The sequence below is a fragment of the Chelmon rostratus genome, chromosome 10, assembly GCF_017976325.1.
Source record: "Chelmon rostratus isolate fCheRos1 chromosome 10, fCheRos1.pri, whole genome shotgun sequence".
In the NCBI taxonomy this organism is placed as follows: Eukaryota; Metazoa; Chordata; class Actinopteri; order Chaetodontiformes; family Chaetodontidae; genus Chelmon; species Chelmon rostratus.
The window spans coordinates 28165001-28191948 of record NC_055667.1 but is presented as its reverse complement, the minus strand read 5'-3'; the positions used below and the strand labels follow the sequence as shown (position 1 = coordinate 28191948).

The following is a 26948-nucleotide window of genomic DNA, read 5'->3' as shown; positions in this document are numbered from 1 at the left end:
ACTGTTCGACCTGCATCATTGTAGAAGTAATCGAGTTTTCTTAGTAGAATAGTTTCAGATTGTGCCGGCTGACCCAGACGACCAGTTTGAGCCATTTTGAACTGAAGACTCTGGACGTCACACGAGACTCAGTGTGGCTTCTGATCCAGGTCCAAAACTTTAGTGAGTTTGTTTGAAAGTTTTTCATGTGTTTGAGTACTTTGTGTTGGTGTTTTGTGTGTCTGTGCATGATGCATACAGGTATACATTAAATAAATATGATCCTACTCACCTGAAGTGTGTGTGTGTGTGTGTGTGTGTGTGTGTGTGTGTGTGTGTGTGTGTGTTTAAAATAGAAACCCCCAGCCGGAAACACAGACACCACATACACCCCACAGACAAAAGTCTCAAAACAAAATATTTCCACAACCCTGTGACGTCATTTGACCACACCGGAAGAGGTTTTATTAGAAAGCCACCGTGTTTGAGGAAGATCATTTCCTGTTTAAAGAACGAGCCTTTCAAATGAAAGTACTATTTTCTAAATATTTCATGTATCTGGCCATCTAAACGTTTCCTGCATGCTTAAAGCTGAGTGCTGTAAGGTATCATGTATTAAAGTTCAATATAAACTAACATTATGGGGCTCATGCTAACAGTGACATATTGTTTAGTGATATAACTCTATACAAGACAACAGTTGTCATATTTTCTATTAAATATGACCAACTCTGAACTTGACTAAATGTTTTTAGGTAGCAGCACAAGAGAAGATTACCTCTGCTGTTATTTTGTGCCACATTCATCTAAAACTATGATTATCCAAGATGTTAACGTTAAAACAGTTTCTGCACTACATCATGTAGTGGAAACATTCAGATGTCAAATACAAGGGATTTTTCCCTCCATCACAACAGCAGCATAAAATTATACATGCTTTATTTTAACACCAGCAGCTACACATTGATAAATTACATTCATTATAATACCACATTATATGGTGCATTAATAGTAATGTAACACTCCGGTTTTGATGCTGTTTTTGCATTTTGTTGATGGCATTTTTGAACTTTTGCTTTAGTAGCGTTTTGAATTACAGACTTTTACCTGTAACAGAGCAGACTGTGGTATTTTATATGTTAAATAAAGATGTAGTATGTTGATGTAGTATTTGAAAATATTTTAGATTTATTTAATATCAATAGAGTCAAAACTACTAATATCTCTGATCTCTGAAGAAATGATGCATCAGTTGATGATAAATAAATAAAATAAATCATACCATCATTATTCGGCGGGAGTATCCTTTATTTTGAAATTCCTCACCGGACGCAGCGCTGTGAGTGTCGGTAGCTTCACAGAGGGTCGTGTTTAAGCTGAGCTGGCTGTTCGGTGTTTGGGCTGAAGTGTTCAGGCTGTTCCTGTCGACGACTTTCTCCGAGTGGGAGCAGTCGCTAAAACCAGGAAGATTTCTGCACACTGAGTGGAAAACACACGGTGCTAATCCGTTGTCCGTATTTCACACCAGCAGAGTTCAACTTTGAACAAAAAGGAGTTGCAGCTTCGTTAAATCGACGCCATGGACCCCGCCAGTCAAGGTAACGTTAATTGTTAGCTTAGCGCGAGAGTTAGCTAGCGCATAGCTTAGCTTAGTGGCAGAAATGCGTAAACTGTTTGCTAACCAGGCAGCGAACAGGTTAAAATAAATAAATCTACGAGCAAGTAGTCAGTACGTTTATGTATTTGCTAGTTTGTGTGAAAGTTTGATGTGTTTCGAGCTGTTAAATCTCGATAATTGAGCAGTCGTGAGGACGGGACGGGCCCGCTGCTAACTGACAGGGACAGGAAGCAGGATCGTGTTTCTCATGTCACCAGCTTCCCGACACGAGCTCTTTTGACTCAACATGAAGTCATTCAAGGAGCGAGCAGAGTCCTCTTCTCTGGGACACGAAGCGAGCTGGATGCCTGTAAACAGAAGGTCAGCGTTAGCTGAAGTGTTAGCAGCTTGTTCGGTGGCTTCACCAAGCACAACAACAACAACAACCAGTAAACATGTTTGTCAGGCATAATAACAGTCTGTCAGGGAGACAGAGGTTTACTGAGCAGCTGAACACTGACAACAGCAAGCTGCTAGCATGCTATCACTGCTGCTTTATCATGCTGAGGGTATTGACAGATCCTAGATCATGATCCAGTGATCGATCAGAGCTGCAATCATCACCAGATTCTGCTGCTGCTTCATCACCAATAACCCTGCACGACCGTGTTCGCCTGTGATGCCAAATTCATTGTTTTTTTTTAAGGCTGCAAAGATTAATCAATTAGTTCAATTAGTTGTCAACTATGAAATTTTCTGTTTTCTTCTTTCCTCTATGACAGCACACAGAATATCTTTGGTCTGTGGACAAAACAAGACATTTGAGGGCGTCATCTTGGACTTTGGGAAACACTGATAGACAAAACAAGTCATTGATTAATTGAGGAAAATAATCGACGATTAATCAATAATAACATTAATCATTAGTTGCAGCCCTAGTTGAGATACTTAAAGAGGCGTTTGTCAGAAACATGAAAGGCTGAGTAGACTGTGGGTGGACACATGTCTTGTCATCTTGATGTATTTTTTAGTTATGATATAAATACCATCGTCTATTGCAAACAGATATCAGTCCAAACAATATGGCAAAATAGAGACAAATGGAAGTTAAAGGATAACTTTTCTTTTTTTACAACCTGGACCTTATTTGTAGCATTAAATACGCCCATTTACTCACCCAGACAACTTTGGTGGCATTTGGAGTCGTTTTGAAGAAATTAGCCCCAGAGGAGCGGCGCGTATATCCGTATAATGCGAGTACTCGGGGCATCCATGCGCAGCCTCTATATAACGCATAATCTGCAGAAACTCGTTCATATTCCAATATTTAGTTCTGATATGCTGGTGCTATTCCCCTCTGAGCCCGTGGTGGCATGTTATCAACATCCGGCGTCTCTAGACAACTACCTCTGACGTGGATGATGTCATTACCGAACGCCGCGCGCTGCGAGCAGCCAGCCACAACACGGCTGACTCTGCGGCGGTTGGCTACGAATACGCAATAACGAACCACAGCTGTGCCAAACTACAGCTAAACTAGCCGACCGCCGGCTCAGAGGGGAATAGCACCAGCATATCAGAACTAAATATTGGAATATGAACGAGTTTCTGCAGATTATGCGTTATATAGAGGCTGCGCATGGATGCCCCGAGTACTCGCATTATACGGATATACGCGCCGCTCCTCTGGGGCTAATTTCTTCAAAACGACTCCAAATGCCACCAAAGTTGTCTGGGGGGGGTAAATGGTCGTATTTAATGCTACAAATAAGGTCCAGGTTGTAAAAAACCAAAGTTATCCTTTAAAGCCACACAGCATTTATCGTCATATCACCAAATGTAAGATAGCAAGACAAAACAAAAGACTGTGGTTTCCCTGTTGGAGCCTGACAGCATTAGATCTGAGCTGCAGGGAGGGTCCCTGACACAGAACAGTCATGTAGAAATATAAACTGTACGTCAGTTTTAACAGAAGTAAAAGGCTGCACTGAGGATATGTGACAATAATACAGTTGATTTTCGTTAATAGATTAAGAAAACCGTAAACTGAGTAAATGCGTGTTCTCGTGTCACAGTGTTCATTTTTCCTTCAGTTCCTTCAGGTCGTTATGGCAACAGAAAGCTCTTTTGAGACTTCCTAATGAGACTTCCAGGGCTGTGTCCCATAGTTTCTAATAATTAGCGGCCACGTCCTGTCGTATCAGGCTTCTGTGCGTCAGGATGAGCGCTGTTAGGAAGCGATTAAGGTTGCCCACGTTGTCTTCATGTGTGATGTGATGTCTGTTTGGATAAAATCCTGCTCCTGCTGCTTCCTAAACCGTGCTGAACCTGAGGAGAGGACTCTTCCTCACTGAAGCTTTCTCACATGACAATGCAGTCCGTAAAATGTCATCCTAAAAGAATGACATTCACTGGTACCTTGGATGTGCCTTCGCCCTCTTTGGGTCAATGTTAATCTGTGGTGACGATTATTTGTCTTTGACTAATTGGCAAAATAGGAAAAGAGACGTAACAGTTAAGAGAACAAACCATCAGCAATACAAAAGCAGCAACATTAGACGTCTTTTAATAGAGCTGTCATTTTGTGCAGATGTTCAGCTTTCAGACGGGGAGAGCTGCCTCTGTATCAGCAGGAAGTAGACCAGGATCCGATGCAGCAGCAGCAGCAGGGTTGTGTTTTTAAGCGAGGGGTGTGGCCGCGATCGCAGACACGCTTCAGTATTTACAGACCAGCTGGACTGCTAGTAAACAAGATAGAAGATGAAGATCACGACCTTTATGAGCAGCTGATGGATGATTGAAAGCAGCACAATGTGGACTGACTGGTTGTTGTAGGAAGGCATTCTGGGAAGTGTAGGAAATCACTGGCTGTGGGAGAAGTGACAATATGAGGACAGAAGAATATCTGAGATCAGAGATTTCCTATAAATGAATCCACATGATCTGCAGATGATGCTGCTGCTCTTGGTCTCCTGCAGCAGTGTTGTGTGTTTTTGTCACTGTTGTCTGATGTGTTGTGCAGGCCGGCGTCGGCTCAGTCGTGCAGAGATGGACGCTGCACTCATAATGATGGCTAACTCAGAACTTCTTTCATGCTCATGGTTTCATTGCCTGTTCTCTGGTATGGAAGTGGGCGTGTTTGTAAGCAATGCAAGGTGTGAGTTTACCTTTCACAATCGGTTCGCCCACTGAATAAACACTGTTTGAATGTTGGACTGTAAGTGCAGAACATCTATTTATACCCAGTGTTTGAGGCAGTGGCTGCAGATGGTTTTATCTGGCTTGTTGTGCTTCATGCGAGCTCTGACTGTGCCAAGCTCCTGGAGCTGCCAGATCTCTCACAGCGTCTTCAGGTGGATGATGCAGCATGAACTCACTGTTTCATAGAAATGCTGACAGGGGAAGATTTGAGTCTTCAAACTGGTATGTTTGTGCTGTGTTGTTTGTGGGTGAATTAAAGCAAAGCTGTGTTTGTTCTCCCACGTTCTGTTTGTGTTCAGTGTTTCTGGTTGACCGTGTCACAGCGTTCCTGTTCACAGAAAGTGAAACGTGTGATGCTTTCACAGAGAGGCGTCTTGAGTTACTCTCCCAGAGTGCACTTCTGCTCCCGGCTCTGCTAATCACTGCTTTCCCTTCCTGTCGGATATCTCCCGCTGGCAACACGAGCCTTGTCCTGGCCTCGGTGTCTGTGTGTGAAATCGATGCGGAGGGAGGGATCATCTGAGTGAACCACTCTTGGCCCACTTCAACTGATCTAATTGTTCTTCCTCCTCTTCTTCTTGTCTTCTTCCTCTCTCTGCCCTTTATCCCACCGCCTCCTTCCTTCTGTCGCTCTTCCAGATATCAACCTGAACTCTCCTAACAAGGGTCTTGTTGTGGATCATTCAGACAGCCTGTCCGACGTGCCGGTGGAGGGGGCGGTGGGGAACTCGACCAACCCTCTTCAGCCCGGCCTGACAGAGGAAGAGGCCGAGGAGCTGCGCACCGAGCTCACCAAGGTAGGCCCCAGATGTTCCAAACTCTCCAGGTGTTTACGTGGAGCTACAGACTCTGATAGTTGTGTGTTGTGTGGATGGAGTGGGGGAGGACCCGTGCAGTGGTTTCACAGTTTGCAGCTACCTGACGTGAAACGAGTGACTTACACTGATTTAAAAAGTGCTGAAACATCAAGAATTGATTACAACATTCGCTGGTTTCAGCTTCACAAAGGCCAAGATTTTAGTGTTTACCTCTGTTTGTATGTCCTTTAAGTTTAATCACCACCTTTGCATTTATTTCATGTTTCCCAGATAGATTTTCTTCTGTTGTGTAATTATGACATTTACACATACGGCTGCTGAATAGATGAAGGAAGCAGTTTCAGGTTGTCACTCGTTACTTCAGTACTGGCTAATGACCCGTTTGTTTGAATCCCTTTAATTTGCTTCGTTTTGTTCGTTACTTATGTATTATTTACCTTTTGTCTGATAATTATGTAATTATATTCTACATTTCTCTGTAACGCACTTTGGTTAACACCAGTTTGATTTGACTTCTTGAGGCAGAAAATCGGCACTTGTTGCTGAAAATAGGAAAAGTACAGCTGTGATTGTAATAATAATGATGGCTACAGTCCATTCTGATACGTCAGTGTCCGGGTCCAGGTGTTGTGCATGGCCACACATTGACATGGCTAACTGGAACACTTAAAGAAACAAAGCAATCATTAACGGCAGGAGCTCAGCCTGGGCTTCTCCTCCTGTAGCAGGTCAACATGTCTGCGTTGTTTAATCGACACATGTGCTCGAGTTTTCCGAACCTCTCTCTACTGTGCATGAAATAAATGATTCCAGTGTACATGTCTGTAGATTCAGAGGCACGGCAGCCAGTTCATCATGGAAGAGGGAACATTAGGAAAACAAAAAGAGCACAAAGAGGCAAAGAAGAAGCATTTTCCTCTTTAGAGCGATTGAAGGCAGCATGACTCAGAGTAGAGGTGATGCTTTGAGTTTGAAGCTGCAGTAGATAACAGGAAGTGCCTTTTTTCTCACTGGAATCAAAACTGAATCCATCCAGAGCTGTAGTCATGTAGAGCGCCATGAATGACTTCAGTGTTTGTGGTGGGTCTGTTGTGTTTTAGGTGGAGGAGGAGATCAACACCCTGCGTCAGGTTCTGTCAGCCAAAGAGAGACACGCCGCAGAGCTGAAGAGGAAACTCGGCCTCAGCCCGCTCAATGAGTTCAGGCAGAACCTGACCAAGAGCTGGCAAGACGTACAGACCTCCAACGCGTATGTATTCATCATTTAAACCCGACACATGAGACACAAATACACCTGGAGTAGCTGTTTTACATTTAGTCATCTAAAAAGTTAACATTTTCTCCACCGACCCGGCTTAATTAAGGCTTCTCACGTTTGTTGAGAACATTCAGCCACATAGAGATGATGATGATGATGATGATGAGGAGCTGTTCCACTCGTTTTGTTCTCTCAGGAAATCTGAGATGGATCAAATTGGTATTTACTTGTACACTAATTAAACATCTGGGCCGAGCTGGCTGATCACACACACAAACATTCACTTCTGTTACAGCTTTACGGCCCGTTCACGTCACAAAGTCATGATCAGGAATGAAGCCTGAAACGAAGCTGATGGCCAAAACAATGTGTTGCCAGATGAACGTCCAGTTTTTTGCCAGTCAGCCCTTCATATTCTTCTGCTGGACCCCCGTGGAGCTAAACCAGGGTCAGATGTTTTCTACTCGAAAAAATAAAATTTGAAACTGAAAAATACATCAACTTATTCAAAATAAAAATAAATGTATTAAAAATATTTTCAGGTTAAAAATAATTATCATCAACTCTGCTAATTCTTTTGAATAAATCATTTTTTTCAGTTTCAGATCTTCTTTCAGGACAGAGAGCTCGTTACTGCACTCTTAACTCATTACGAAGAGGAAACCACTTATCTCCTCACAGGCATTCAGAAACCTTTTCTTTAATCCAGTTGAACATTTTCAGTTATTCGTTTAGGAAACAAGCACATAATTCAGCATGTTTCATATTTCATTCATGGTTATTGCAGATATTATACTAAGATTGTCTTTATTTGTATTCTGTTAAATCTAAAGTCTGACCTCGTTAGTTTGTGAGGATTAAACAGGTTTGTTAGACTCTTGTATAATTTTGGCTCGAGCTAAATGAACTCTTCATATTAGCTAAAGAATAAAGGACAAATGATCAGACGTGTCAGATATTGAAGGTGTTGACACTGTCCACTTTGTCGCCTCTGTCGTCTCAGCTGTGACACATGTGGACCAAATCCATAACAGAGTCATCTTTTTGGTCTGTTTTCATCACATAGCACTTCTTATCCTTGTCACATGCGTCCATGTATACACTCAGAACGCTGGAACTGCGTTTTATAGCAAACCCTGACAGAAACAGATGTGACCTGCTGGCATCGAGACTAATAACAACACGTGTGTATCTACAGTCAACTGACCAGCTAAAAACTGAATGCTCCACTGTGTTAAATATGATTAGGGAATTCATTTACTGTATTTTCTGCTCTATAAGGCGCACCTTCAATGAACGGCCTATTTTAAAACTTTTTCATATACAGGGCACACCGCACTATAAGGCGCATAGACAGAAACTACCGTCCTGTGGTGTCTGGGGTTACGTTATGCATCCACTAGATCAGGGGTCGGCAACCCGCGGCTCTTTCATCCCTCTGATGCTCCTGAAAATAATGAATGAGCATTTATTTAAAATGTATTTTATTTTAGTTTGTTCGTTTGAAACAAACACCGCGCGCTCACAGATGACAGCTGATCCTGCGTAAAGATGCAGGTGACGGCGCACAGCGCTGATGTGCAGACGCTGTGCGCTGAGGTTCAGGAGCAGAAATCACATTAACCACGTTTGATTCATATTTTAATTGGCTATTATTTAGCACATATTCATATTTTTTCATTGTTCAGTGAAATAGTCATTTTATTATTCAGGTTGACAGCTGACTGCACGCGCCAGTAAAAGGATGACGGCACGCAGAGAGTGGAATACCGCTGTTACTTCGGCCACGCCCCCTGACTACGAGAGCCATAATTAACCAATATTGATCCGTATAAAAGGATCGGATTATAAGGCGCACTGTCGGTTTTTGAGAAAATTAAAGGCTTTTAGGTGCCTTATAGTGCGGAAACTACGGTACGGTAATACGGTACAGCTGCTGTCATCCAGCAGTCAGACAGCAGACGGCAGAGAGCGATGAGCCTTGAACGTCAGATCACATAAAGTGCCGTCGTCTGTTTGAAGCACTGAGTTTGCCCCCAGTGAGGAACAGGCCTGCTCACGTTGTTTTCTGAATAAGATGCGATCTTTTCCCGCAGGAACGCAGGCTTTAAAAACAGCCAGATTTCTGCTTTTTAACCATCATGACGCCAAGAAAAAACACTTAACGGACTGTCATGTGATTATCAGTTATAATGAGTTTTTTAACCCTGGCCTGCTCTGTGAGCCCCTGCTGAACCCCCCCAGCGTGACGCCTTCACGTCTCTGTTTCTAGCTTGGTGAAACTGGGCGAGTGGAATGAGAGAGTTTCCAGTTTGGAACTGTGAGTCCGTGCACTGTTTGCTGAAGTCTGGGCTTCTGCTGTGTTTGCTCTCTCACGCTCTGACTCGCGCTCCCTCAAACACCCCCCATCCTCCTCCGTCCTCACCTGCTAACCATGTTTGAGAACTCGTGCATTTCAGCAGTTGGTGTTTAACAAACATTTATCTGTAGTCTGCTTATTCTCGTGTTCAATGAGATGCTGTATTAAGTGTATAGTTTCTCTTTCAGATGTGACTGAGTCCATAAAAAGTGACAAAACTGGAGTTCAGTTTAGCTGCATTTCCTGTTGATAGATGATGGATTTGTTGTAAGTAAGTCTCTGACCCTGTTTAGGAGCCTTTCTGGGTCTTTGATAGACTGAGGATCAGCACTCCTCCTCCTGCTGCTGCTGTCAGGACTTTTGCATGTGTGGCTCGACTTGTGGCACTACAGTGAGATTTGATGTGTGTCTCGACTCCAGGCGGCAGCAGCCCGAGTTACATAAGTGATTCACCTGCATCTGTTTGTCCACTGTGGCCTCACCTCTGACTCACCTTTTCATGTCTGACAGGGAGTTTTTTTATAAAGTGGTGCTGCAGGTTCAGTAACTTTGAGACGCTGCAGGATTTCTTTAAAGGAAGTCAGGACTAACGTATGTTGCTTTGATAGTACCAATCTATCGCTTTTCTTTTCTGCCGTCATACACATATCCATCATTCTGTTTATATCTCTTATCTGTTTGCTGTCTTGTTTCTCTTCAGCTTTCTGTCTCTTCCTCTGTCCTGTCAGTATCATCCATGTGTTTTTTACTTCCTCTCACAGAGGTCAGGTGTCCTCTCCATCCAGAAGTGATGACACACATCCTCCTCTCCACTTCCTCTCCACATCAACATTCTTCTGTATTTTAAGCTTCCTCAGATGCTTCCTCTCTTCTTTTATTACCAGCAGCCGCCCTGAAAGCGGACTCTGGTTCTGTGTTATCTTAGAACGAGCGGAGACGAGGCGTTCGGTGCACAGAGGTCAGATGTGATCTGAAACATCTCCTGAGAGCTCTGGAAGTGTTTCGGTGTTGAAACGAACCCCGTGTTTAGCTCGTCTGGCAGCCTTTCCAGCAGTCATCACAAAGACTTTCCTTCTGTTGTTTGTCGAACAGTTCTACGTCCGGCTCCGTTAAGACAAACGCTGCTAACGATCGGCCGTTACATAATGACTGCAGCCTGAGGGCGAAATAAAATCAACGGGCACGCTGTGGAAAACACAAGTGATGTAATGATGTAATAAGCTGTGATCAGCTGATGATCTGGCCGGTGAAGGAGCAGTGACTTGCAGCCATTAGTAATGATTATGGGCCCCTGGACATGGACGAGCCCCCCAGCCTCATTTGTTTTTTAGTCTTTTCAGTGAACTCTTTCAGGTTGACAATAACTGTGAGGTTATTTTATGCATGTTGGAGCTAAAGAGACCACACTGACACAGAGTACCAATAGACATTACTGTGCAGCTGTGTTCTGGAGCAAGGTTTAAAATAAAGGTTAATAAAAAAATTCATATGGATAGATGCTCAATATTAAGAAAGCAGGCACATTTTAGACTGAGCTCTTTGATACATGAAGAGAAGTGATGATGGTAGTCACTGTAGGGTGTCCTCAGGGTCTCCGGGTCCCCGGCCCTTTGGGACTCTTTATGTTCAGTAAGCCATCCATGGCCATGCTAACAATTTAACACAACCAGCTCTGTCATGTGTAGAAATGCTGTGAAGATTTGAGCATCAGTGCAGGTTTGCAGCTCATATGTGAACCAGTTTGCACCAAGTAAACAAAACAGACGAGCTTCATAAGCAGAATGCCTGACTGGCCTGAGCAGAATGTTGGTCATTTTAGAAATCTGTCTTAGCCTCAGGAGTTGGTTTGAGGTGATTTTTAAGATCGTTCTCTCCTGCTTAAAGACGGAGAAACATGAAATCAGTGAGTTTCTGCCCGTTTCCTCTAAGGTGCCGCTCTAAAGTCTCCAGCTAATGGAATTTTCCACGTGGCTGCTTCTGAAATGAACTGGATTGGCAGGCTCACGGCGACAGTTAGCCTATCCCGACAGGGCGATGCTGCTGACGCGCTTGACTTTAACACACAGATTCAGAAACGGCGGCAGGTGCACCGGACTCGGTCTCTTCTGCTTTTGCCCGCAGAAATACACAGATGTCAACTCACACCACTGACTTAGATGTCCAGGTTTGTGTTTGTCCACATGGCTGGAATAACTGTGGATTACACTGTTATTTAGAAAGGTAGAAACAGCCTAGACACACACACACACACACACACACACACGCACACACACACGCACACGCACACACACACACACACAGAAAAACAAGACCACAATGCCAAAGTACAGTACAGGAAAAGTGTGTTTATAAGTCTCACACACACACACACACACACACACACACACACACACACACACACACACACACACACCTGGCCGTGCCTGGCGACCAGACGGGCAGCTCAGACTTGCTGCTGCAGGAACGAGTGGGAGGAGAGGAAAGGAATGTGAGAGAGCGATGGAGGGAGGAGGGGAAGAGGAAGAGATGGCGTTTTGCTTAGTCACATGACGAGAGAGAGAGAGAGAGAGAGAGGTTAGGAGGTGCACAGAGCTGAACGGATCTGAACAAAAGAATAAGTGGGTTATGAATTATGAATAAGTTGGAGGCACAAAGACTCGGAGCGGGTTGCCATGAAAACTGGAGTGGGTGGAGGGAGTCAGTCAGCTGTTGTTCGTGTGCTGTGTTAGCGTGACAGTAGAAATCAAACACAGGATGGAAATCTGTCCACCCGCCCTGCAGCCGTGTTCGTATTTCAGCGTTCCCTCAGTGTATGACGAAACCATGACACAGAAAAACCGCTTCACACCAACATCCAGATGAAGAGTAGGCCGACCCCCGCTGCTGTTCTGTGCTGTGACAGCAGCGAACAGTGAAGCGCTGTATGGAGTGACGGTGCAGGGTGACGAGGCCGGTCTGTGTGAACAGCACGCTGCTTTGTGTGGATGTTAGTGAGGATGTGGAGACCGGCCTGGTCCGGAGCAGAGCTGCCCCCTGTTACTGTAACAGCATCGAACCAGATGAACAATGCCCCCCTGCTGTCCCGTATCTGTTAGCTCCGTCTCCTGTTCTCCTCTGTTGAAGGCTGATAGAGCGTCAGAGATTGATCAATAAATTGATAAAAGAAAAGTAGTTGATAACTATTTTGATAATGGATTAATTGCTTGCTTTTTTCAAGCTAAAATGTCGAACATTTACTGGTTCCAGCTTGTTAAATGTAGGATTTGCTGCTTGTCTTAGTTTCTGGTGTTGGACTGGTGGTTGGACAGAAGAAGTGATTCACTTTGGACACTTTTCCCTTTTCTTTTTTTTAATAGACTAAATGATTAACATATTTATTGTGAAATGAATCAGCAGATAAAAATAATTGGCAGTTGCAGCCCTAAAGCCAGCATGCACATCCTGTACCGGTGAGGTCCAGGTCCGGAAGTCTCGCAGCTCAGAGTTCATCTTTGTTCTACTTTGAGACACTGATACGATGAAGATGTGACACATTGATCTGATACTACAGCATCACTTTCATGCACTGTTTGAAGTTTGGGCCGGCATGTTTATTTTGTGCCACATCAGACCCAGAACATCCCACCCTCTCTCAGGACTGAATGTGAAGCAGTTTAACTGAAGGGAAAGAGTGTGTGACTGTTCCTGCAGGCCAATAGAAACCGTGTTTCCACCAAAATATCGTCGCTCTTGATATCACATCTTTTTTCACCTTTCGTGTGATGTCAAGACTTTTAATTGAGGATGTTTCAGTGGGTTCACATTAAAAGTCACAACTTGTATTCAGATAACTCAGAACGTGCCTCCATCATTCTGACTGACTGCACGAGAGCATCTCTGAAACATGATTGAACCGCTATCCTGCACCAGGATCTGTTCCTGTGTTTACTGTAGCTGTCGTGTGTCTGCAGTCACCTGAATATACAGGTAATATTTAAGCTGTTTGCTCTGCTGGCTGTGTTGTGATGTCGGGATCAGCAGTCTCATGAACCCCTGTGTTCAGACATTCAGGGATCAAAGCCTCCACCAGATCAATGTTAGCTTAGAGCTCTCTGTGCTTCCTTATCTACTCTGCTGTTGTTCTTCAGAGCAGCCAGCACAAACACACTTCCTGTCTCTGGATACCGTACAGGCAGAACTTTGTGCTCCTTTTAAAGTCTGTGTTTAAACTGGTTTTGTTATTGTGAACTGGGTGTGCTGTGTGCTGTCTGAGAGTCACTGAGCGACTGTTTTCCACACTGAAGCATCGACTGAGTCTTTCTGCTCGTCCACTAACAGTGAGTCATTTTGGCCTCACGGCTTCCTGTAGAGCCGACACACGATTAACTGAGCACAGTTCCTTGTTAGGAGGATTTGTGGGGAGGCCAGTGGCTGCTAACAGGAAATACTGGAGTTTAAATGATGGACGTTTATCAGAAAATGTAATCTGTTACTTCATATGTATTGTACTCCCAAAACATTTAATGAGATTACTTTAATTGTTAATGAATAATTTCCAATACTCATCTAAAAGTCACACCAGTCGTTACCTGTTACTGCTGTGTCGTTGATGTTCTCTTTGACCACCCTGACATGGAACCAGCCCAGAGGTTTTGTGAAGTTTGGTCCTTTTTTACAATGATTTAAAAATTCACATTAATGAGCATCTTCATTTATCAGACATCATCCGTCCTCCCCGGCTTCGCTGTAGCTGTGAACAGAGAGCGCTGACGGCAGCGAAGTGTGGCACACTAACGTGGTTTTCATCAGGCCCAGTGAGCAGCAAAGTAATGAGATTACAGTAACTCGTAATCATTACTCATGTTACACAACACAACCCTGCTGGACATGATTTAAATGAGGCGCCCCCCCCCCCCCCATCCGCAGGTTGTGACAGTTCAACTGAAGAGTAATTTAGAAAAGTAATTTTCACAATCCAGAAGTAAAGTTAGCCAGAAATTGAGAAGGAAAAACACTTGAGAGCAAACTTTGTGCAGCAGAAATCAGTTTTTCTGCTCTCTCTTCTTGTGGAGGTCTCAGTCCTCGGGTTGGGAAGAGAGCCACTGATTTAGGTTTTAATCATGAATTTAAGTGCTAATATAAAAGAAAAGACTCTGAGCCGCGCAGGGCTTAGATGATGATCAGAAGGTCACGAGAGAAGAACCACTGTTTATAAGAACAGCGACACAGGTAGTCCAGACATATGATGGATTATTTCACTGATCATAAACCAGGCTTCATCTGTGTGTTCAGCGTTCTGCAGTACAAAATCTAATTTCACATTAAGTCTTTAAGTTCACATCCTTTTTGTTCTTCCCTTTGAAACAATTTGCTGTAGATTTTCTGATAAAAGATAAAAAATGTCAGCTCTCAGGTGTCAGTTTGTCAGGTGTTTGGTTGCATTGCTCCTATGATTTTACATCCTGTTTTGTTCTGTTGTTAAAGGATAACTTTGTTTTTTTACAACCTGGACCTTATTTGTAGCATTAAATACGCCCATTTACTCACCCAGACAACTTTGGTGGCATTTGGAGTCGTTTTGAAGAAATTAGCCCCAGAGGAGCGGCGCGTATATCCGTATAATGCGAGTACTCGGGGCATCCATGCGCAGCCTCTATATAACGCATAATCTGCAGAAACTCGTTCATATTCCAATATTTTGTTCTGATATGCTGGTGCTATTCCCCTCTGAGCCCGTGGTGGCATGTTATCAACATCCGGCGTCTCTAGGCAACTACCTCTGACGTGGATGATGTCATTACCGAACGCCGCGCGCTGCGAGCAGCCAGCCACAACACGGCTGACTCTGCGGCGGTCGGCTACGAATACGCAATAACGAACCACAGCTGTGCCAAACTACAGCTAAACTAGCTGACCGCCGGCTCAGAGGGGAATAGCACCAGCATATCAGAACTAAATATTGGAATATGAACGAGTTTAGCCGCAGATTATGCGTTATATAGAGGCTGCGCATGGATGCCCCGAGTACTCGCATTATACGGATATACGCGCCGCTCCTCTGGGGCTAATTTCTTCAAAACGACTCCAAATGCCACCAAAGTTGTCTGGGGGGGTAAATGGTCGTATTTAATGCTACAAATAAGGTCCAGGTTGTAAAAAAACAAAGTTATCCTTTAATGCTGTCATTTCTCCTGCACACCCGCAGTGAAGAAAAACCTTCACTGTGTCTGTGTAAATGTCAGAAATGATCAAATGTTAATCCCACTGAGCGTCCAGCCTGCAGCTCTGCCCAGTCAGTGGAGCCGGCGTCTGGAGTCGTGTTGAAGCTGGAAATGTGTGATTCTACTGAACTCTGCTGTTTTGTGAGTGTGTGTCTCTTCCCTGTGTCATTATCCTGCTGTTGTGTCTTCAGATATGTGTCTGCCTCAGCCACGTGGGATGACATTGCCCACTCTGAAGCGTGAGTTGACCCCTTTCTCTTTTGTGTTCTTGTTTTGTTTCTGTAGATGAGTTAAGGTTTCTTTACGTTTGCTTTTCTGTTCGGGGAGTTTTCTTTCCATCCTTTTCTTTTTGCTGCTGTGATGGTGCAGATGTTTGTGTCTTTCTATCTTTTTTAGTTGTGTTAGTGGCTGTTGAAGTGAATGTTTTTCACCCAAACATCCCTCTAAAGACAGAGTTATACAGTTTGCACTTATTAAACTGGATCTGGAGGTTTTTAAAGATTTAGAACGAGCAGTGCTAAAAAGATAAAATTTTCTTGCTCCAGCTTGAATCCTGTAGTGTGGAGGGTCGGCCGCGTTCATGGACGCAGTCGTGTGCGTTGGTTCTCAGCCACATCAGCGAATGTCCAAAATTATGTTTGCTCACTTCCTGTCAACCGTCTGCTGCTGAGACCCCATATGTGTGTTGGCTCTGTCCAAGGTGTGTGTCTGTGTGTGTCTGTGTGTGTCTGTGTGTCTGTGTGTGTGTGTCTGTGTGTCTGTGTGTGTGTGTGTCTGTGTGTCTGTGTGTGTGTGTGTGTCTCTCTCTCTCTGTGTGTGCGTGTGTGTGTGTGTGTGTGTGTGTCTATGTGTGTGTGTGTGTGTGTGTCTCTCTCTCTCTCCGTGTGTGTGTGTGTGTGTGTCTCTCTCTCTCTCTCTCCGTGTGTGTGCGTGTGTGTGTGTGTCTGTGTGTGTGTGTGTGTGTGTGTCTGTGTGTGTGTGTGTCTGTGTGTGTGTGTGTGTGTGTGTGTCCATGTTAGCAGGTGTAGTTAAACCACACCTGTCCTCTCTGTCGACCCTCTGTTAGTGTAGTGTAGCAGACAGACTGGGGGGAGCAGGTGAGCTGATTTCTTTTTAACTTTGAATCACTCTTGGACCGAGCAAATAATTTTATTTTATATATGTATCTTCATTTTTTACTGTAAAATCTGTATTTGTCTTTGATTTCGGGTCAGTTTGAACTTAAAGAGTAACTGAAAAGCATCTTGTTTAGAGTCTGCAGCTGTGCTCACCGTACCTTGCGTTAGGCAGGGCGATTTGATCGAAGCTTGGATGATTCATTTGAATCATATGAAGCTGATCATTAAAATTAAAAGACCTGCACCGCGTGCAGCGCTGTCTTTGTTAAACTCAGGTTATCCCACTGAGCTAGAGAACAGACGTGCAGCTAGTTTATCAGTTCCAGCAGAGATAAAACTGAAAAGTCTGCATACCAGACCTGCAGACAGCTGCACGTGTTGCACAGCGTGCAGGCACTGAGACAACAAAATGCTGTTAGCTTCTAAACACGAGTGCTGTAAGTCCAAATGTATAAATGAACAGTAAGGGGTGGAGTAAGCCGGGACGCACACAGTTTGAACAAAAAGCTACACGGTGCAGGTATAAGTAACGGCACCAGATCACATGAGTAACCAGAACCTTTCCTGTCTCCTGCTCCTAAAATCTTAGACTTGAGATTCTGGTATGAACAGATTAGGGATCTGCCAGGAACCAGAAACATGCAGGAGTAAACAGGAGCTCCTGCACATAAATTCAGTTTTTCCTAAACGATCTCTTGTTAATTTAGCCCAAGATATCTAAATGAGATATGTGAATACCTGCGTGGGGAGCTCTCTGGGTTTTATCTTATTTGGCAGCCGTCCACTCGGGTTTATGAACCGAGCTGAACAGACTGCAGTCCTCCACACCCAGCCAGGTACACAAAACCCCCACTGCAGTCAAAGCACGGTGACGAAACACTTTGAGAGCTCGTATACAGTGAGGAGCTGAACATCATGATCGTGAGCTGCTGTTATCCTTGTAGGTAGATTGTTATTTCCACCGCCTGATTTTGTCGTCTCGTCTTGGCTCCGTATTTGAACTGTTAGAGGATAACGGCGTTTGTCTGAACGATGCATTTTAAGTGTGGGGGCTCAATGAGGAGGAGCTGCGTCTGACAGGCATCGGCCTCTTCACGCAGAGGTTGGCAGCTGGCTGGAGGTTTGACCTTCTCTCTCAAGCTTTTATCTTTTTCTGTGATGCACAAATACTTCTGTCACTTCAGTTTGTGCAGCACCATGAATGTGTTTCAGGAGCGACTGTCCAAAAACCTGCACCGACACCCCCATTTGAAGTATGACCACGTCTTACCGTCATGATGGCAGATGTTTTGAGTGTGGCTATAAACACACCTGCCTGCCGACGCGTTCGCCCAACATGTTGGACATTTAGTCTGTTTTTAAGGTGCAGGACGTCAGCGAGGCTGATGAAGGCATTTCCTGTCAGGTCGCTGAGCAGCATCTGAATGCTGTGATTGGCCGGCTGTGTGTAGGGTTTGAACTTCTCCGTCTTGATCCCTCTCACACGACACCGTCCGTCACTCTGTGCGACACCAGGAACGCCTCTGAGGAGAGCGTGTTCTCTGCAGCTCGGTCCTCTCTGTGACGGCACTTTTAACCCCTTGTTTGACCATTAGGACGAGTCTGAATGACACTTCGTACAGTTGGTGGTACATTTTCTGGGGCCCTCCTCTTCCTCCCACTCTGCATTTGTTGTTTGAGCCAAAGTCTCAGAGGAAAGAGGTTTGGTTGTCATAGATCGTCTCACTTGATTAATAACAATAACACATAAAACACTTTGTTATAACTGCATTTTAACAATGTGCATCAAAATATACTGTTTAAGTTGTGAGGGGTGAAACACGTCCACACCCTGAGACATGGGACGGTTCAGATGACTCCACCTCAGGCCTCTGGCTGCAGCAGGACCTGCTGAATGAACCTGATGGTGCTTTTCTTTGTGCTTCAGTTTGTCCTGTTTGATGAACGTGAATAACTCTTCTCAGACGCAGTCGATGTCTGTTTGTTTTGTAAATTACTGCAAGCCGTCAGATTTAAGTTGGCCCGGCCACAAATGTTTGGAGGTGAACAGCAGCCGGGTGATTTCCGTTTTCATACATCAGCCTTTTGGCTCTTTCTTGGGGGGGGCTGAATTCCTGCGACGTCTGACTGTATTTCTGTGTGAATACTAACGACTGGGGTGGTGAAAACTGCTCCTCTTCATCTGTGAGCAGTAACTTCAGTCACTGTGTTCATGTTTTCTGTGGTCTCATGGTTTGGTCTAATATGCCTCTTGTCTTTTCCCCCCTCCCTTCCCTCTCCCATCCGTCTGCCTTGTTCTTCTTCATCCTGCATGCTTTTTGTTTGTCTATTTTTCTTCCTCTTCTTTCTTTTTTCCTCCATCCCACATCTTCTTTTCATTCCCCTCCAAACATCTCTCCTCCTTCCTCCTTTCTTTTCTCCATTGTTCTTTCCATTCTCCTGTTCCCACCTTTCCCCTCTCCCTCCATTCTCTCGTCCATCCCACCTCCTCTTCCTCCTCTCTCTCTGCAGATACAAGAAGACACAGGAGACTCTTTCCCAGGCGGGACAGAAGACCAGTGCAGCTCTCACCACAGTGGGCACGGTCATCAGCAAGAAACTGGGCGACATGAGGTATGACGCGGCGCGGCCAAACCGGCCGACACTCTGGCGCGGCGACAAGAACGAACGGGCGAGGCGTGTCGAAACAGAAAGATCCCAAACCAACAGCAGATTCAGTTCAATTCACTTTTATTTATAAAGCACCAAATCACAACCCAAGAACCAGGATCAGGGTGGACGGCCTTCTGCTCGGACCGATCCATATTTATTCTGTGAAAGTCAGGGAAGCAGGTAGAACTTCTGAAACTGCAGTAAAACAAAATATAGTCTAACTCACGACAGTCTGTCACGAGCACAGATGCTTCCCTAGCAAGTACTCAGTCAGTAACAAAAACGTGATGATGAACAATGAAGTTAAGATACGGAGTGACGCCGGTGATGTGGAGGATGTGTTTTACGACATGCTTCCATTACTGGTGATGAGACGGAAGACAGCGGAGCCGTAAATGCAGCCGTCTCCAGGTAGCTACGAGGAGCCGAACAGTCAGGTCCCACGTGAACTTGACATCCCAGATTTAATCAAAGCATCATAAACATACTCATTATCAGTTTGGTGGTAGACCGTATCCTATCTATAGCGCGTCCCCAGAACTCTTCACTTAATTGTGTTCCCAATTCCTTTTCCCATGCGTTCTTAATTTGATTCAAGATTCAAGATCTTTATTGTCATTGAGCTCGACATGTCAATGAAATTTGTATTGCAACCCCCATGTTAGAAACAGATAATAAGAAAGATAAGAAAGATTAGAAAGAATAAAATTATCCAATCCAACTTTATTTATAAAGCACTTTAAAAAAACAACCAAGGTGGACCAAAGTGCTGTACAGAAAAAATTAATAAAAAACAGAATAAAAGAAATGAAATACAGTAAAACGATAAAATAAATAACAATAAAACAATGAATAAAAAATGGAATAAAATAATAGATAACTACAATAAAATAAGCCAACATGCAATAACAAATATTACATATATAAAAATATAGTATAAAAATATTCGTAAATGCAATTAAAAATATACCAAAATGAACATATACTAAGGCAATAAAATATACTAAACAATTAACAATAAAATATACCAGTGAAATGTGGCAACAGAGTAAAATACACCAGTGAAATGTACTGACAGCAGCTGAAATATACTGAAATGTATATAAACAGTAAACAATAAAATATACCGATTAAATGAAATGTGCCAATATACTAAAATGTATATAATTTACCGTATTTTCTGGACTATAAGCCGCTACTTTTGTCATAGGTTTTGAACCATGCGGCTCATACAAAGATGCGGCTATTCTGTGGATTTTTCTTCCACCGCTAGGGGCGCTCTAACTAGAATTAGAATCAAAACTAGGACAAAATAAATGCAAAGAAGAATACGCTGCTTCCAACTACCAACGCGTTCAGAAAGGCTGGACTGCTACTGCTGTAAAGTGCAGTGTGCGGTGGTTCAGTCCTCACAGTCTCTCACTCCAGTGAGGGGCAACTTGAGGTCATTCCTGTCTGATGTGGAATACGTGAAAGCAAGTTTTCCCAACGCTGCTCTGGAGGCACAAGAGGAAATTAAGGAAACACTGAGAAACAACATTACAAATGTGAAAATAGTTAAACAAATGAGTTACAGAAGCTCTCTATTGAAGTAGGTTTGCAGATGCACTAACCTGTGACTGCTTCACATCTAACCTGTCTCATCTGTCGTCTGTCCCCATTTGTCCAGCCATGTTTCATATTAGCTCTTCATGCAGTTGTGTGTGTGTGTGTGTGTGTGTGTGTGTGTGTGTGTGTGTGTGTGTGTGTGTGTGTGTGTGAGTGTGTGAGGAAGCAGTGCATGGCTGTGTGTGTGTTCCTGTTGTTCATTCCATATCCCACTCACATCACATTTCAGCAGTTTCTGGCTTGTTGCATGTTTTCCATTCACTCGCCCGCAGTGTTTCCTCTGGAGCTGAAAGTCATGATTTTAGTTTGCGTTTTGCTCCCAGCTAGTTTTCAGTGCTGGATTATTTATCAAAACGAATGCTATAACTGAACTTACTGGCACGTTTAGTTATACAGGCGAGAGAGTGAATGCATTACTGGAACTGCACATGATAAATATTCAAAGACTTTCAACTAAGTCTTTATTTGGGACAGGCTTATATTAGAGACAGGCTTTTATTCCCAATTTCCCTGTTTCCTGCTGTTACTGCAAAATGAAAATGTCCTCCTTGCTCGCCTGTTGTTCAGTATCAGTATAAAGTCCATCTCCATGACACTAATTCCATCATTAAGAAGGACAAAGTGATGTCAGGCGTCCATCAGTTGCACTGCGAACACGTCCCTGCTTTGTTTTCTGAATTCAGTGCTTTTCCTCCCTTCTTCCTGATCCCCTGCCGGTAACATCGCTGGACCTCCTCTGTTTGTCCTCGTCTACTGTTCTGGTTTGTGTTTGTGTCCTGATGCTGCTGCTCGTGGCTCACACCTTCTCTCCTTCTTGTTTTTAATCGCTGCCTTGGTTTGACCTGCAGAGCTCTACCTTTCTCTAATTCCTTTAGGTAAGACTGACATGTCCTGTTAGAACAGCCTTGAGTTCGGTCACACAGTGACAAACATTTGACTCCCCATGGAGGTTAAGCTCTGCCATTTTTGCTATTGATACTTCTGCTCAGTCCAAACTGCCTTTGAGTTTTGCCGTTTTTAGACTGAACCCCTTCGTCTGCACCGTCTGTTATTTTATTCCCTTTTTTCCCCGCACATAGATACTCAGCTTTGCTTTGCTTTGTTGTCACTTTAACTATTAAATTAAAACTGCTGTTCTTTCAAAGAGTTGTTTATATCCTGTCATGTTGCATCAGTACTCTGTCATTAATGATTAACACTTAAACCAAGTTGGTTTTTGAGTGAGATCTGCTAGATCAGTTTATGCACCAGAACAGGAAGAGGACACTGTAAAATTGTTCATATGCTTTATTTTATGGCAATCCAAGTTATTGGATGATTTGAACTTGAAAAAGAAATTTACTGTTTATTTAAGTGGTCATGTATGTAGAATTATAAATGATTACATGCAAACGCGTAAACAAGTTTAGATTCATTATTGTTTATTCAGCCGACCTGCTGAGCACAGCTGAAAGACTCATCAGGTCTATCGACTGAATGCTGCCTCTATACTGATATGATCAGATACCAGATTTATAATCAGAATCAGAATACCTGATTGATCCCAGAGGAGAAATTGGGTATAAATTCTCTCTGTCGGGGAATTGAACCCTGGTCTTCTTCCATGTGACAGCTGGAAATATTGTCCACTATACTAAAAAGGAGAGGCAAAAATAGTTAATAATTCAGAAGTAAGTTAATTTGTAGTTGCTTAGAGGACCCATAAAATAAAGTGTTTCCAACATTGTTCTCTTCCTGAAGTCTGAGAATGTTCCGAGGACACAGAAATGACAGATTTTAGCACCAGAATGGTTCAGTTCTACAGAGCTAACAGTTAATTCAGCGGTGGTCTTTGACTGTTAACTAGCTGTTGACTAATAACTACCAGCAGCACGTAAATCAGGGGTCACCAACCCGGTGCCCGCGGGCACCAGGTCGCTTGCAGCCTCCACATCAGTCGCCCGTAAGCCAGTTCTAAAAATAGCACTAATCACGAATTAGCTCTGTCTAAAATTGTATTTAATTGTGTTGCTATTCTTTTTGAATGACATTTACAGTGATGGAAATTTAACGAATACATAAAAACGTAAAAAAAAAATTATATCATAAAAAAAGTTTAATATACGAACTCTGACGTAGTCTGGGTCGGAGGTCAGTCTAGTGCGCATGACAAACTAATGAGAGAGAAGAGAAGACGAGGAGACGAACGCGTTTTCTACCCACAAAAACAGCAGAAAAAAGGAAGAAAACTTTTCCACAGTGAATGGGAGGAAGAGTTCTTTTTTAATAACGTGAAAGAAAACTGTGTCTCATTTGCGGTGCGACTGTGGCGACGGCTGAGCGGCACAACGTGGAGAGACACTTCAGTACATGTCACAAACGCTAATAATAATACAAAATTAAAGGTACACTGTGTAACTTTGTTATTTCAGAAGTGTATTATCAGAGTGGTAGCCCTTTGCATTACTCAGTGCCCTTGAAGTAGCTCTTAGTTTCAAAAAGGTTGGTGACCCCTGACGTAAACTGTATCTGTACTGTAATAACTGTAATACTGCATTATTGTGTGTGTGTGTGTGTGTGTGTGTCACTCCTTGCTTGCTTTATAACACTTGCACTTCTGTCTCTTCTCTTCAACGCTTACAAAGTAGCAACTATTCCATCCGCCACTCGATAAGTATGCCCGCCATGAGGTAAAGTAACACACCGACCTGCTCACTGTACTGCTGCTTCACTTTACCTGTCACATGACCTTTACCTGCATTACTCTCTGCATCGTTGACGTCTGTTGTGATTCTGCTTTCTTAACATTGAGTAAATGTTGAATAGCGTCCTGAGTGGACTGAATCTTTGCTACTCTCTTCTCCCACTCAGTGTTTTTAATCTGTCGACTGAAGCCAGTTCATAAATCCTGAATCAGCGTGAACAGAATTCGCATGTTTACCAGCCTGCAGCAGCCTGAGCTTAATTATTGTGATGTGTTTAACATGTCGAGCTCTGTTGTTGTGCTGCTGCATCATTTTATAGTCTAGAAAACATTAACATGAGTTTTCTGATGACCTGGACTCTACATGTGTCAGTATTACACAGGAAGTATTAGTGTGGCAGGAAACACTGAATAACAAGTTGCAATGACAACATGAGGAACAAACGCTGTTGCATTTTTTCAATTATATACATTTAAATGATTTTTAATTGTTTTTATTGTTGGTACAGTTTCCATTTTTTGCAACCACCAGCTGGAGTTTACAGTTAACCTGCCTTTTTCATTACCATGTGATCATTGCATGAAATGTTAGCATGCTTTGTAACATCGTGTCTCTGTTCTCCAGGAACTCTGCGACCTTCAAGTCATTTGAGGATAAAATGGGGAACCTGAAGGTGAGTAGACGCCATGGCGTTTAACGGCAGAGACGCACCTAAAGGCCATAATATGACTGATCCATTTTAAATACTGTTTGTTCGTCCGTGTCATTCAGAATGTTAGCATGAACAGCATGTCAGCAGAGCAGCATGTTAGCATGAGCAGCATGTCAGCATGAGCAGCATGTCAGCAGAGCCGCATGTTAGCATGAGCAGCATGTCAGCAGAGCAGCATGAGCAGCATGTCAGCATGAGCAGCATGTCAGCAGGACAGCATGTTAGCAGAGCCGCATGTTAGCATTAGCAGCATGTCAGCATGTCAGCAGAACAGCATGTCAGCAGAACAGCATGTCAGCATGAGCAGCATGTCAGTAGAGCAGCATGTCAGTAGAGCAGCATGTCAGCAGAGCAGCATGTCAGTAGAGCAGCATGTCAGCAGAGCAGCATGTTAGCAGAGCCGCATGTTAGCATGAGCAGCATGTCAGCAGAGCAGCATGTCAGCATGAGCAGCATGTCAGCATGAGCAGCATGTCAGCATGAGCAGCATGTTAGCAGAGCCACATGTTAGCATTAGCAGCATGTCAGCAGAGCAGCATGTTAGCATGAGCAGCATGTCAGCATGTCAGCAGAGCAGCATGTTAGCATGAGCAGCATGTCAGCAGAGCAGCATGTTAGCATTAGCACCATGTCAGCAGAGCCGCATGTTAGCAGAGCAGCGGCTTCAGTCCACTGTAAACACCACATGCTATGCTAGAAGGTTTTTGACCCGCTGATGGATTTTAAATGTAGTCAAAGTGAAATTTTCTCCAAGTAAACAGAGTGATGAGTTGGTATTTTAATGTGAAAATCAATAACACTCTACTTCCTCTATCCTGTCCTCCTCCTCTCTCTCTCTCTATCTCTCTGTCTGTCTGTCTGTCTCTCTCTCTGTCTCTCTCTGTCTCTCTCTTTCTGTCTCTCTTTCTGTCTGTCTCTCTCTCTCTCTCTCTCTGTCTGTCTCTCTCTCTGTCTGTCTCTCTCTCTCTCTCTCTCTGTCTGTCTCTCTCTCTGTCTCTCTCTCTGTCTCTCTCTGTCTCTCTCTCTCTGTCTGGCTCTCTCTCTGTCTCTCTCTCTGTCTGTCTGTCTGTCTGGCTCTCTCTCTGTCTCTCTCTCTGTCTGTCTGTCTGTCTTTCTCTCTCTCTGTCTCTCTCTTTCTGTCTCTCTCTTCAGTATAAGGTCGTCGGCCCCAAAGGGAACGGGGAGGCCGTCAGCTCCCCCACTGACACCACCCCCACTCAGGAGAATCCACCTTTCTGAATCCATCCCTCCTCCTCCTCCTCCTCCTCCTCCTCCTCCTCCTCCTCCTCGCTGCCACCTTCCTCACAACCTGAGACTGTACTGTTATCACTTCACATCGCAGAGTCAGCCCTGACCTTTGACCCTCCACCTCACCGACTCGCCGCCTCTCACTTTGGTCCATGGGTCCGTAGAGTCTGACGGGTGGGGGCGAAGGACTCGTGGCTTTGGGGTGGGACGAGCCTTCCTCACCAGCCCCGCCGCTGCTGGTCGAGCTCCATTCTTCTGCCTCCGTTGAGGAAAAGGAAAATGTTTTGTTGATGTCTAAACCTGAATAATTTCCAGAGCTTACTTCTCCACCTCCTGCCTCTACCCCCCCCCCAGTTCCACCCACCCCCCTTCATTTGTCTTCCTCAGTCCTCAGACACCTTATTTGAACCGGTTGTTGCTGTTTCAGCGAGTCACTCTGTGGATATAAAGGCATTATAAGATGTCACATTTAGTTCTGGGATGGGGGGCGTTAAAGATGCTGCTGCAGTCATCAGAAAGTAACCCTGCAGGTGCATTTATGCCCCCCAACTCAGAGTTCAGGAACCAGGATGTCTGCAGACTGAGGGTGGAGGAGCATGGTGGTTAACTTTATTGTGTCTTCTGGTTTCTGACGGCGATCATGTACTTAAATCATCACACACTCAGTACCCCCACCTACACCCGCTTTGCTTCCCAGCTATGCAGTTGCAGCCGTGTGAACTACACTCGCAGGTTAGACTCGGGGGTGGGGGGGTGTTGTAGGATCCAGCACATGCCACCCTTCTTAGACCCACCACTGCTACATGCATGTGCATATCTCATCTCATACCATACCGACCACGCAAAGACGGCCGGTCTCGTGTAACACCCTAAAAACCCCCCCGGATGTAAAAACAGAAAAAAACCTTAAACCATTTTGTATTAAAACTATTTTACACTGCTTTGCATAATGTTTTTACATGACTTTTATCAATATGTATAAATATATATGAATGAATATATTGTCGCTGCCGCTGCCGATTGGTAGTGATCAGTTTGGGAGGTGTGAGAAAAAGCAGGGGGAGGCTCGACACAGTTTCAGTTACTGTCTGTGGAGAACACGTTTGTGAAACTGACTCGTTCAGGCGGCTCAGACCGAGGCAAGAAGAGCATAGTGGAGTGGTTTCACCTGACACACTGGACGTGGATTTGATCTGAGATGTCTCCATTTTCAAGTCCAACTAAACCTCTGAAGGCTTGAAAATGGTGTGAAACCACTTTGACCCTGGTTTGTTCTCGTCCTCGGTGTGAGACGATGCTTTGCCTGGTGAATGTCAGCGCTTCTCTGTCGGCCTTACTCACTGAAAAAGGTTCACCTGTTACTATGATTCAGCTGGTAGAGAAGAAGTAGTTGTTTTCCTTTGTGTTAGTTTATTAAGTTGAACAGACTGGTTTGATTGAAGGAAGGTCAGTTAGCATTAAAATATTTAGAGTCTACAAAATGTGTCATGGAAACCTCTCGCTGCCACTGCAGA

The 26948-nt window shown here is 44.0% G+C and overlaps 1 protein-coding gene across 3 annotated transcripts in view; it reads left to right on the top strand.

The window, feature by feature from the left end:
- Positions 1–1354: 1354 nt before the first annotated feature.
- Positions 1355–26948, top strand: part of tpd52l2b (tpd52 like 2b) — a 26845-nt gene continuing 1251 nt past the window's right edge. Inside the window, exons 1-7 of one of the 3 annotated variants that reach the window (XM_041945146.1) lie at positions 1355–1577; positions 5465–5574; positions 6696–6844; positions 15604–15651; positions 19042–19143; positions 24099–24147; positions 25339–26948. The exon at positions 25339–26948 is cut by the window's right edge and continues 1251 nt beyond it. In XM_041945146.1, coding sequence (XP_041801080.1) covers positions 1559–1577; positions 5465–5574; positions 6696–6844; positions 15604–15651; positions 19042–19143; positions 24099–24147; positions 25339–25425 — 564 coding nt within the window. In that variant the 5' untranslated portion in view covers positions 1355–1558 and the 3' untranslated portion in view covers positions 25426–26948. Of the gene's footprint in view, positions 1578–5416; positions 5575–6695; positions 6845–15603; positions 15652–19041; positions 19144–24098; positions 24148–25338 lie in introns of all 3 variants that reach the window. The other 2 variants (XM_041945143.1, XM_041945145.1) reach the window with 2 other exon arrangements.